Raw genomic sequence first — 12276 nt, forward strand, 5'->3', positions numbered from 1 at the left:
TGGTGACAAATTCATAGGTAATATAACACCAGTGTTAACCATAGAATAGGGAGTTCTTATAGACTGCCAAATTTGTAGAAGTCATTAGACTTCATGAAAACCCAACCCATGAATATTTGTCTTGGTTTTAATCCTTAAATTGAATATACTCATGATTTTGGAAGAGTAATCAGCAACCGTCTCTGCCTAGCCATTCACAGTTGAGTAATGAAATCATGTGTTGATAGCTGCTTTATACCAAAAGCAGCGTAACCCTTAAAATAAGAGATTAATTTGATGAACTCTGTTTATAGACTGAATTTTTATAACTAAATATGACTGCATAATAGGTAGACAGAAACTAAGAATTATTCGTTGACTTATTCATATTTGTAAGGTTTATACATATTTGAATTCAGCTTACAATTACCATCTGTGACAGCCTGGAAGATGATTGCGATGTTTCCCTTGTTGCTGCAATGTGATGTGCTTTTGTTTTCACAGAAATCAAGAAGGGAATACGGCTGTTCTCAACCGCCGCAACCCCCCTCTGAGTCAGTTGAGATCGTCATCTTTAGGAGCCACACCAAATTCATCACCCCATTATCCTTCTACATGCAGTACAAGGGATCCAATGAGTTCATCTTGGACGACTTCAAATGGAACAGGTGGTGGTCCCGTGACAGCAAACTTGATAGGAGTGACGACAAATTCTACATCCACTGGACCTGGTGACCCGTTTGATGCCGAATGGGCAGCACTTGCTACACGAAATGCAAATCCAAATAATCCTTTCCTGCCAAATACTGTCACTAAGGCATTTGAGGTACAAATGTGAATGTAAGGATTGTAGAGACTTTTAAGGTATTACAAAAGTTGAAGTTGATTTGTATATGTTTGATATGATCAAAATAACTTAACTGTACTTATTTTGCAAAATGTGATTGTTGACAGTACATCATATAAGGTTTTTTTTTATTGATTTTATCCAAGACTCATTTTAACGGTGCATAAGTGGTCTCCTAGTTACTGCTCGAAAGAAGAAGGCAATAGTTATTTAGGTGAGGGAAAGGTTAAACTTACTGCGTGAATAAGGCAGGTATATTTTCTTAAAAAGAATAGATATTTATATATGTGCATTTTATGGCCTCATGCCTAACTTCGTGCATTATAAGACTAGCAGTTTGGAAGTGGTGATGTTACAGTCTTGTTGAGGAAAATGGCCAAATAAAAAGTTTATTGTTGCTGTACTTAAAGTTTAGGAACTGAACTATGTTCAGGAAGGATATTGTGCTAGCAAATGCATATTTATATTTTTTACTGTACTTAAGATGCAGAAAAATGTTTTCTGAAATTTTAGACAATGATGCTAACCAACAAAAGATGTACTTATATGTATCGATAACCTTAGAAAATAATCTTCATCAATTTACTCACATGAAAATAATTCAATTGATGTTCATATTCATAGTATATGCACAGGTTATGAGTAAGTAATAGGTGTGTAATATGCCACATAGCGTATTACGTAGCAGTGTGCATGGATATATATATTTATATATATAATATATGTATAAGATATAGAAATATATGTATGAGCATATATTTTATATGTATCTTTTATATATATGTATATATATGTGTATGTTTGTGTGTATGTATGTATATAGTATATATCATATCATATATATATACATTTGCAGTATCATATTGGTAATGCAAATATTCAAGTGTTATTTTTAGAATGTCTTTTGATGGGTTTATAGTAATGAAAATTTTTTTAAATTATATTTTTCTTTTCTCTTTTAAAATAGTAATGTCAGACTCCTATTGTTATAATAGCAATGTCCGACTACTGTTGTAAGTTTATGACCAGAGAATCTGGTAATGCTGTGGTCCTCTTATGGCGATTGTGCAAATTTGTTCTTCAAAATTGTTGAAATATTTTTCTAATGTTGCTTCTCATTAAGACGCTGTTTTGTACCATAGTCTTTGGGATGGTGTGTAGTACGTTCATCTGGTGAACTGTATCATAGTTTTTCACTGTTTTCTTGACAAGTATATTTTTCCCTTTCCACTCTTGTGCAAGAATTGAGGGAGAATGCTCCTGAAGTTTGCTGGTTGGTCTCTAGTGCATTTTGGTGTTTTGCAAATCTTCATGTTGGCCCATGGAAATATTAATTACTGGTAAAGACAGGATGCCCATCATGGTGTACTAATGATTGAAAAACTCCATGGAAGGCACTGGTCATCATTCTGTGCTAGAGACTAGCCCAAATCATTAGGAGAGTACTCCTTTAATTTCTTGGAGGTTCATTCCATATTTATAAGAAGAGTAGCATTTATTTCATTCCATTTCAAGAAAATTTTGTAAACTATTTTCACTATTCAGTTATATTTCTGGTTGGAATTGTCTTATGAGTCATGTCATTTGTATGGCTGAGTTATGGAAGCATAAATGATTTTAATATATCTGTAGATTATATTTTTCTCTCCTTTAGTGCTTGATAAGTTTTGAAGTCTAGTGTTGGTTCCTCATAACAATTTAAGGTGTATGATAGTTTAGAAAATGTATAAGATATTGTGGACGTCAGCTGGTAGATTGATACACAGATGCGCCATATTATTTGGTGATGTTGATTGCTTGAAGCTGTAAAATATTTGTACTTTCTTTTTCTTAGCAGTCATTCATGAAGTAAACAAATTGTCTGATAGCTCTGCTTTTCTCTGCAGTAACAGTATCTCGTAAATTGTTTTAAGATAGGGAAAGGGATTGGGGAGTTAAACTTTGCCTTAATTAGCATATTTCATTATTTGTTGTAACTATTTATACATCATGGTGGAAAAGGAACATTAATGCTGCAGTACAGCACATCTTAATATCATTTAACTATCATTGTGGATTACAATGCATTTGTATACAAGCCAAGATTTTGTGCTGAGCAAAATAAGGAAATATGAATGATTTTTCTTGGGGCCTGATAAGTCACTAATTGCTAAGTAAAATGAAGTCAGGATTTATCGGTAGACACTGTCTTTACTAATACATTCCGAGTATAGGGTGCTGAAAATTGTTAAAAGGCATAAATCTGTTTTAGTTTTTGTTTGTCATGTTCCTCAGGATTTAGTTATTGGTAACACACAGATCAGTAATTTGTTATATTTACAGTGAACATGAATACAAACTGTATACAATCCTTTGAAATTGGGTTTTCTAACATATTTTACCGTTTTGAATTCAGTTACCCATAATCCTATTCTCTGTAAGCCAGATAAATTCTGAGGACAGAAAGCAGTTTCTTGAGGTGCAAAAATTTAGATGGGATGTACTTGTTACTAGAGTTTTTAGTAGATAGTTTATCCAAACCGCTATGCTAAAATTATTAGAAAATTTGTATATATCCTTTGTGGAAACTCTTTGTTTAAACTGTTGACCAAGAGCCCACATCTTAGGTAAATGAAATCCCGACATCACCTTGAGAATAAAGGTTAATCAAAGCTATGTTGTTGCCTTATGTACGACAATGTCATTTACAGTTTGGCACTGGATTGAATTAAATAGTTTCAAAGTTTGTTATTTATTGGGTAATTTTCTTGAAATAATTGTAATGGATAGAATCCAGGGATTGCACGATTTTTGTTACTTCCATTCGAGATCCACATTCAGTTTCACATGCATATCATTGTTATTAGTTTAACCAACTCAAAATCAAGCTTCTGAACTCTCACATACAGTGTTACTACTTTATATTGTGTAATCAATATGTTGAATTTCCTTGATCAGTAATAACAATGTGGTTTGCTTCAAAATGATGAGTAATAGTTGCTTGCTGCAGTTTGTCATAGGATTATATTTTCTGCTTTACTGCTAATACTTGGGTAAATGATGTAGGTCCTTTTTCTCCACCTTACACCTCTATCATTGTCTTGCTGATTTCTTTGGGTGTAATGGTTTGAGTTTGGGTCAGAATATGCTACCTTTGATTGTTTCAGTATGCAAGTCAGTAGTGCATCAAGTAACTGTATACCTTGCTCATTTAAGCTAAAATTGACTTAATCCTCTTATAATGTAATCAGCAGTTGTATATATTTTTAGTGAAATTTAAAAAAAAATGAAATTTACTTTTTGGTGGGCAAGGAAACACTAAGTTTCTTGGTAGTTTTGTTTCACAATATCATTTGTTTCATCTTACTCTAGCCTTTTTTATTTTTTATTAGCTAACAACATTGTTGCCTGGAAGTTCTGTTTTTTAAAATCTTTCTTTGACATATTCATTTATAGGTAAATTGTCCTCTCTAAACAGAGAGTGATAGATCATATCCATCTTCAGTGCACAGAGGTGAGAGGAAAGATATTCTGTATCACCAGTGCTCAGGCCAGTTCTTTAATTTGCAGTTTAATTCTGTATTCAGATTGTACTCCTTTCTAATAATAATAATTGTAAATCTTTTCCGATACAAACTTGGGTAAAGTGACATTACTTGACTTTGGTAAATATAACTGTTCCATTCCATTAGTAAAGAGTCAAAAGTTTTGACACTGTAAGGCAAGTGTTTTTGTACAAAGCATAGGTACCTAAGGAGGAGACAGCAAAATGAATGCGGTGATCAACTTCTCAGTATTTTATAAAAACAAATATGATGATTCTCTGAACTGACCTTATAAAAGGAACATTGACCCTTAGAACTGGGCCTACCCCTTGCAAATATGTTTGTCAGTTCCTGATTAACCTATCAGTCCACCTAATTAAAATGCTTAATTTACAGTTGTGGTTAAACTATTTAATAATGATTAACAAAGCTTTATTCTAAATAGTATCTTTTCAAATATTATAACAGCAAGAAAAGCATTAGATGTCTTCGATCAGTGAACATTCTGTTTAAAGAATATAGCTTACAGCAAAATCTTGAAGAAAATTTATGGTTATTTCATATTTGGCCCCCTCTCCCATCAAGACACTTTGATCAGTTGAAAATGTATAGATAGATAGTGTCATTGTAGGTCTTTTTGAATGATAATGTTTATTTGAAGAATTCAACCTGCTGGCATCATTTAAATCTCTCAGAGTGGATGATACAACAGGTAATATAGGCACAGAAGCAAAACTCCAACACTTATTCCACACTTAAATCTCAGTAGTTGCATCACTGACCCAGATGCTAATGTTTTTTGTGTAGTTCATGGCTTCTAAGATGTTAAATTTTGAGATATCTCAGAAGTTCAAATTTTGGCTCTTGGACACTAGTTGCAGAATACTTGATCTCAATACAAACATCATGCACAGCTGTACATTACTGGCAGAGCAGTTAAAAGTAGAGGTCCAGTTGTTCGTAATAAAGAGTGTGGTTTGTCTGAAGTAATGGGAAGCAGTTGAAAGGAGAAGTTACAATGCTGATAACAGTACTTAAAACCTAAATTTTTATTTCATGGCTGGGAACTGTAGTAAACGTCGAATTTTAACAATAGGTTGATTTGACCCGTGGAGTGGGCAGTTAATCACAAGAGTCACTATTTTTTTCTGTAGATATACCAGATCCCAATTATGCTGGTTTTCTATGACTTTTTAGCATAATTTTCTTTCGTAGAAAACTAGGAACAGAATGTGGAACGCCCATATTTTGTACTGATAAAATAAATTAAGAACAGGTAAAGCTGTCACTTACAATGCACAGGTTAAAAGCAAATTTCAATGTAAAGTTGGTTGTTAATGAAGCCCTTGACAGCAAAACTGGTCAGAAAGGTAGATTAAAACCTCATACTTGTAGATGAAAGTTTTTGTTGATGTAAGGATTTTTTTTGCAAAGAAGGGTGTGATACAGTAGTTTCATTGTTTACTAGTGTCTTGTAGGAATGAAAATTTCATCCAAGCATTTATCAACAGATGATAAAGTATTATGGTTGCATATTTGATACACTATATTTAGATCTATAAGATATATTCATTATTTTCATTCAGTTTGGAAGGTTGCATAATTGATATTGTAGTTGTTACTTGAAATGTACTGTATGTTTTTAAAGTTGTAATAGCTTCAAGACTCCAGTTTTTTCTAAAATCAAAAGTTATAAAAGTTCCACTGCATTACTGTGTACAAACATGCTTTTTACAAACGCTTTTTATGGGTGGGCTCAGAGCTGCTTTATTTTTTGTAAACCTGCTTTGCATTTTAGCTCAGATTGCTTATTCTACAAAGTAGATTCAGCCTTGTTGAATGTGACACGAGTTAGATTCAGTTTTAGTGACTGTGGTGCACACACAAAGTTTATAGGTAAATGATGCACTTTGTAAATGGAATGTCTGTATTAGTATGAACAATAGCAGGGATTTTTAGCAGTTACCTTTGGTGTTTCGGTCCTTAGCTAAATTCAAAATTTGGATTTAATCATATATTCCCAGTAATCTTTATGTGAAATGTTAGGCATAATAGATTTAGTTCAAGTCTGAAAGGGGAAGCTAGTAGATTCTGTCCAATGAAATTTAAAGAATCAACTCTTAAGAGTTCTGTATACTACTGTTCCCCCTTAAAGTTTGTTGTACTTCTCAAAAAAGTAATGATTACCTCTTGAATTGTAATTTACACTCAAACATTCATGTTCTCTTGAGAAGAGTAAAAGCACAAGTAATGATGATACGAGTGTATAGTTTTTGCAGTGCTGCCACATATCCTCCAGCAAGTCTTCAGAGCTGGAGCTCTAGCAATGGTGCAGCAGTCTGTAGCCTGTCTACAAGCTTTGCAAAGCTTCTTGAGTTCTTTAAGGTGACACAAATATGTTCATTATTTTAATTTAGTAGTTCACTAACATATTATGATATCGATACTGATTAATTAAGATCCTGAGGCAATTGATGTAACACTGTATTTTATGCTTTCAGTCCTTGGTTCATTTTGATTTGGAACAGTTTAGCTATATTTCTCAATTAAATGTATAGACAGAATATTAAATTCATTTTTGACTACTACATTACAGTAATAGTTTTTGAGGAAACTGTCCACTGCATTGGAATTCACTCAAGTCCTGTATTTGTATATATTCCATTCTCTATACCCTATTCTTGTTATTCTGAGTGATGTTGATTCTTATAGTTCCAAATATAAATATATAATACTTGTCAGTTTCAGAATATATTTTTATATGTTTCAATATGCTCAAAGTTTTAAATACACTATAGTCTTAAATTAATTTCATATTTTTGTTTTATGGGACCGATGTCATGGTCTTGTTTTAGAGAGAGAGAACTGCCACCTGCATCAGTGAGCCACCCAGGCAAGAATCACGTTGCACGGAGTTTGAAAGCTGATGCATTTATGGTATGACTGTAGTTGGATGTTTTGTTTTGGTGTTTTTATGATTGCTTACAATGAATTTTTCATCGAGAATTAGGCACGTTATGTTCATGTCGATTTCTTGGGATTTATTTGCAATGTTTAAAATAAGAGAAGTTATCAGCTTGTGCGAAGGGGATCTAATTTATTTACTTATTATTAGATAACTGTAAACTGAATTGTTCTAGTTTGGCTTAGAATACTTTCACTACGGTCTCCACAAATTTTACTAGACATATTCATCACAAGATGCCAATTTCTGTATAAATGAAGTGAGTGCTCTTATTGTAATAGCACGGTCTTGTTCCCCCTTTATGCCTGCTAATGATGCTACTGAAAACCCAAGTGTTGTATTCATGTAAGGGTTTTGCTGTCTTTAGTAGATCACTACATTCCTTTGTTATTTCTGTGATAGATCTGGCATAATTGATAATTGACCCCATTATCTTGACTGTGTTATGTACTGTGCAGTATAAAGACGAGTCTGTTGAAACCTGCATCTTACAGAAAACTGCTTTGATCATGTTTAAAACGAGTTTTTTTTAAATGTTGATGTTGAGACCTAAGAAATAAATTGAAGGGTTCATATATTAATCAGATACTGGAGAATAGTCTTGATTATGTGTGCAAGTTGTTTGTACTCATAATTAACTCACCTTACTTGGTGCACTTAATATTTTAAAATATTAACAAGCCATTCATCATCAAAATTTATTTTCCGTGAAGATGTCAGTTGTTAAATATATAGAAAGTGCAACATAGAGAATATTACATGCAGCACAGGCAGATATTAGAATTTTAATTTCTTACCTGTTTTGTATGTATATATTGCCAGTGACTGTAACCTCAAGTGGACATTTTGAACAGTTTTGAAAACTGTAGATAACATAATTTTTGTACATAGATTTGAAGAAAAATTAATCAGTGTTTGTGATTGAGTTTTACCTTTATTGCCTATATTCTGGTCAAACCTTTTTGTTTGGCTGTGATTTTTTACAATGTTTCAATGGTGCTGAATGGCCCCAGCAGTGGGCTGTCTGGCCCAAATTTCATGCATTCATTACTACAAAATTTTTAATTATAAAAATATATGCTTTAAGATAACTTCATAGAAAGAGAGAAGCTTTGATTTTAAGACAAAAAAAGGTAGCAAGACCCATTTATGTGATCTGCATCTGCAGTTCATGTGATATTCCATAACTGTGTTCTTAAATGCAGAGCTGAGACCTTAAGTAAATGTTGAGGTTTTAGACAAAATATAGAAATGTGATAGTTTATTTTGGGTATCAACAATGTTTTTAAGCCTTTCATAAACTATAGTTAATTCTTTTTAAAAGTAACTCTGTAGTGGCCCGATATTTGTTTAAAACATTTAAAACAACAGTGGAATGAATGAAATGCAAGGGAGGAAATACCTAGAACTTGGTTTGTCTTTTTTAATACAAAAGTCAAGTACTTGACATTCCAAAGAAAGATAATTTTTTAAGTTCACATTAAACAGTTTGAAGGTTTAAAGCGAACGGATGGAAGGAACCATAGGACTCTGGTGACAGTGCTTCAACATGGAATTTTTTTATATATATAATTTAGAGAATACCATTGCCCTGTTTGAATTGTTTTTTGAGTATACCTTTCACTGTTTGACATAACTGGATAAAGAAATTGTAGTGCCATGCAGGAATGAGCCTGTATGTTTCTTTGCTATCAAAAGAAAAGCTTAGAGGATAATGGCTTATTTAATACCCATAGATGATGATGTATAGAACACAATACCATGGAAAGCTTATGTAGCTTTTAAGGCTTTGCAGAACCAAGTGTCCAAGGGTAAGTTCTATGTGGGAGAAATTTAAAGTTTTAACTTCGTAAAATATGATGTTGCAAGAGAGGCACAGGAAGGGAGGGGTTTTCAATGCTTAAAAGAGTACAGTATAAGCACAGCAAATGAGAAGAGGGTGATGAGCAATTTGGTGGTGGATCGGTAGGCAGAAAAATTTGTTGCCTTGAGGACACAAGTGTGAAGTAGCTATTAAGAGGCTTGTACGATAAAGAGTAGCAGTGGTATGGAAGAAGTGGAAAGAGTAAATTGTATTCCATTAACAAACAGAAAATGTATGCATATAAAAGCCCTGCCCTGTACTATTTTTATGTAGCTTATTTATTATCTAGTAGTTTAACCAGATCAGTGAACAAAAATATTTAACTCTCATACAGCTGGCCACTTCAGGCTGTAGACATTAGATAACCTATCATACAAATTATTACAAGGAAGGAAGTTTCACAGGTATGGTAGAAGTGCTGTGGAAATAACCTAATTCGCATTTACCCTCATAAAGAAAAAACAATGTAAAATTATTGATTCTCCTATTTCATGCTTAGATATTTGGTTACCCCCACCACCTTCTATCTTTTGTACTTTCTGAATTCCTGCCTGGTCTGTTGTTCATTATAATTTTCACAGTGATCTTCCAAGTACACACCTCTTCAAAATTCTCATCCATTTTCTTTCTATGTACTTGTGTCCCTGCCGCATAGGTAAAACAGGCCTCATACACTCACATTTTTTATAATTCCTAATTGGATGCTACCATTTACAGTAGCCATGCTGTTATATACTCATCCCCCAAACTCCTCTAAATACCTACTTTAGTGTCCAGTGTGTTCTCAAAGTAAAATTAATGGTACATCTATCCTATGGCTGTCCTTCCACCATATGAACTCCTCTATTCTTTCATGCTCTACCCATAAATTCTGGGCATTGAAAATCCCATACCCCATACATACTTTACTGAGCATCTACAATTATAATAGAGTTCACTACAGCACCTCTTCCACAAAATCAGTAATGGCCACTTTCCTGTTAGTACTTTTCCAGTTACCACAAGCTTTGTGTTGCTTTATATTGAACTTCAGTCCCCTCACGATGATGGTAATTTTTTTTGTTTGAACACATTCCTTGGGCCAGCCCTGTAAAGAGTTCAACATGTTAACTTAATGACCTGATTAAAGTATTAAATAATAATAATGACAAGAACTAAAACTCCTTGAACTAGGTGTACCAAAGGATACCATTCTGGGCCACGAAACCTTCCTATTAATTTTTTAATGTCTAAAGTTCACTAAGAAATAAAGTGCCATAGAAATTGGTATGAGTGAGTAACAACACAAAGAGAACCTTGTAATGAGACAAGTTTTATGTAAATATTCACATGTGCCTAATATACAGCCCTGCAAGCCAAATACTTTATACTTCTGTTAGTAATTCATGGCTCTAGTATTTTTTATTAGGCACACATAAACGGGCCACGAGGAGTATGGTTCAGACAGTTGTTACCATGACTAAGACAAAAGAGAACATGGAAACATACATGATGGCAAGGCCAACTAGTGGAAGTAGAGAATACAGACTAGTCCAAGACTGAAGGAATAAAAGGTGATCAAATAACAATCGACGATTAAGAATTAGGAGGTATCAAAAATTAAACCATAAGAAAGCAATGATCGGTATTCAGACAGAGGGAGTAGGAGTTTATTTCTTATCCCTTGTGTAAACACAGCATAGTGCAGCAGCAGAAAACTACTAGGGAACGCTGTTCATGATTAAGGCTTCAGTAAGTATCCTTGTACAGGACAAAAGCCTTTTGAGGAATGTGGATGACTATGTTTATGAATGGTGAAAAGAGAATAAACTACAACTTAACTTCCTTTATCTGCTGCATTTTGCCTTATCTTATCAGGACATATTTGTCAATGAATGTGGTATGGCCTTGAATATATTTTGACTGCTCTAAAGAGAAGTTGAACAGAATGCTCTGAGAATATGAGTAAGGGTAAGTTTGGATGGCATACAGTCTCACCCGTAGAATCTACGATGCTTAAGTTTATGAACATGTTAAAGGTCTTGTGCCAAACTTGGCTATTAATATTTGATCGGGTGTATGTCCAGGTAGCTCTATTAAAACTATACAGTAGGTACATCAGTACTGTTCCTTACCTGGCAAGGGGTCCTATATGAATTTGTTACTTTTCTTCTGGGGAGCAAAAACCAGGCTCAGACGTTATAAAAACCTATTACTCATGGCCACTGAGTTCTCAAAGGAGTTACCATTATGGTCCCACCGGGAGCTTCATTAAACAGACCAACTAATATCAAGAATTCTCTCATCAGCTGTTGCAGGCTGGAATAGTGCCATTATTGCTATGGTGATGAAGTATAAATGGACTGAAAGCAGGAAGACTATATCCAGTCTCAGAGCGTCTACCTTGTAGATTACAATTCAGCTTTCCCCTGCAGATGTGGTAACAGTAAGTCACAGGTTGGCCAAGCCCTGCCAGGTCTGTGAATGAAAACATCCATCAGAGGTTACCAAGCATTTTTGTCAGGGAAAGAGGGTGTGTTTGAGGACTCTCAGTGCCTACTAATAATAGGTTTCTAATAAAAAAATTGACAGGTGATGAAATGGTCTAGCTACTGAGAAAATAATCCAAGCTACCTAGATATTAAACAGTCCAAAGTACAATCATGTGAGGGATCCCCTCTCTACTATTCAGAATTACCATGAGGAAATTAACAATGAAGGATAACAATAACAATAATGTCTCTAACAATGATGTGACTTACCTAAAAATGTTACGGTGGGATGTAGGGTAACTGCTTCTTCCTGGCAATGCAGTAATCCCTCGTTTATCTGCACTTGAGTTATCCAGTTGCAAACCGATCAAACATGAAAGATCCCAAAACTTGAGCGACTTCACCACTCAAGAGGGGATTGACCACTCTTTCCCTGCAACCTGACCCTGACAACCGAATTGTCAGGGATTGCCGAAGGTCAGGCTTCTTTAAAAAGTCAGCTGAGGTAGGCTTTGCCAACCCAACAGGTTTGGCAAGACACCTTTAATCCCAAAGTTTTCAAAGTAGCACAGCCAATGAGAGACTCCTCGGATACGACACTCCCTGATCCCCTATGACCTCCACCC

At 34.3% G+C, this 12276-nt stretch overlaps 1 protein-coding gene across 11 annotated transcripts in view; it reads left to right on the top strand.

The window, feature by feature from the left end:
• numb (NUMB endocytic adaptor protein) overlaps positions 1–8234 on the top strand; it is a 180303-nt gene extending 172069 nt beyond the window's left edge. For all 11 annotated transcript variants that reach the window (XM_067131553.1, XM_067131555.1, XM_067131557.1 and 8 more), the window contains one exon: positions 484–8234. In XM_067131553.1, coding sequence (XP_066987654.1) covers positions 484–817 — 334 coding nt within the window. In that variant the 3' untranslated portion in view covers positions 818–8234. The remainder of the gene's footprint in view (positions 1–483) is intronic.
• Positions 8235–12276: the final 4042 nt, after the last annotated feature.

Source organism: Macrobrachium rosenbergii, chromosome 30 (genome assembly GCF_040412425.1).
Source record: "Macrobrachium rosenbergii isolate ZJJX-2024 chromosome 30, ASM4041242v1, whole genome shotgun sequence".
Classification (NCBI taxonomy): Eukaryota; Metazoa; Arthropoda; class Malacostraca; order Decapoda; family Palaemonidae; genus Macrobrachium; species Macrobrachium rosenbergii.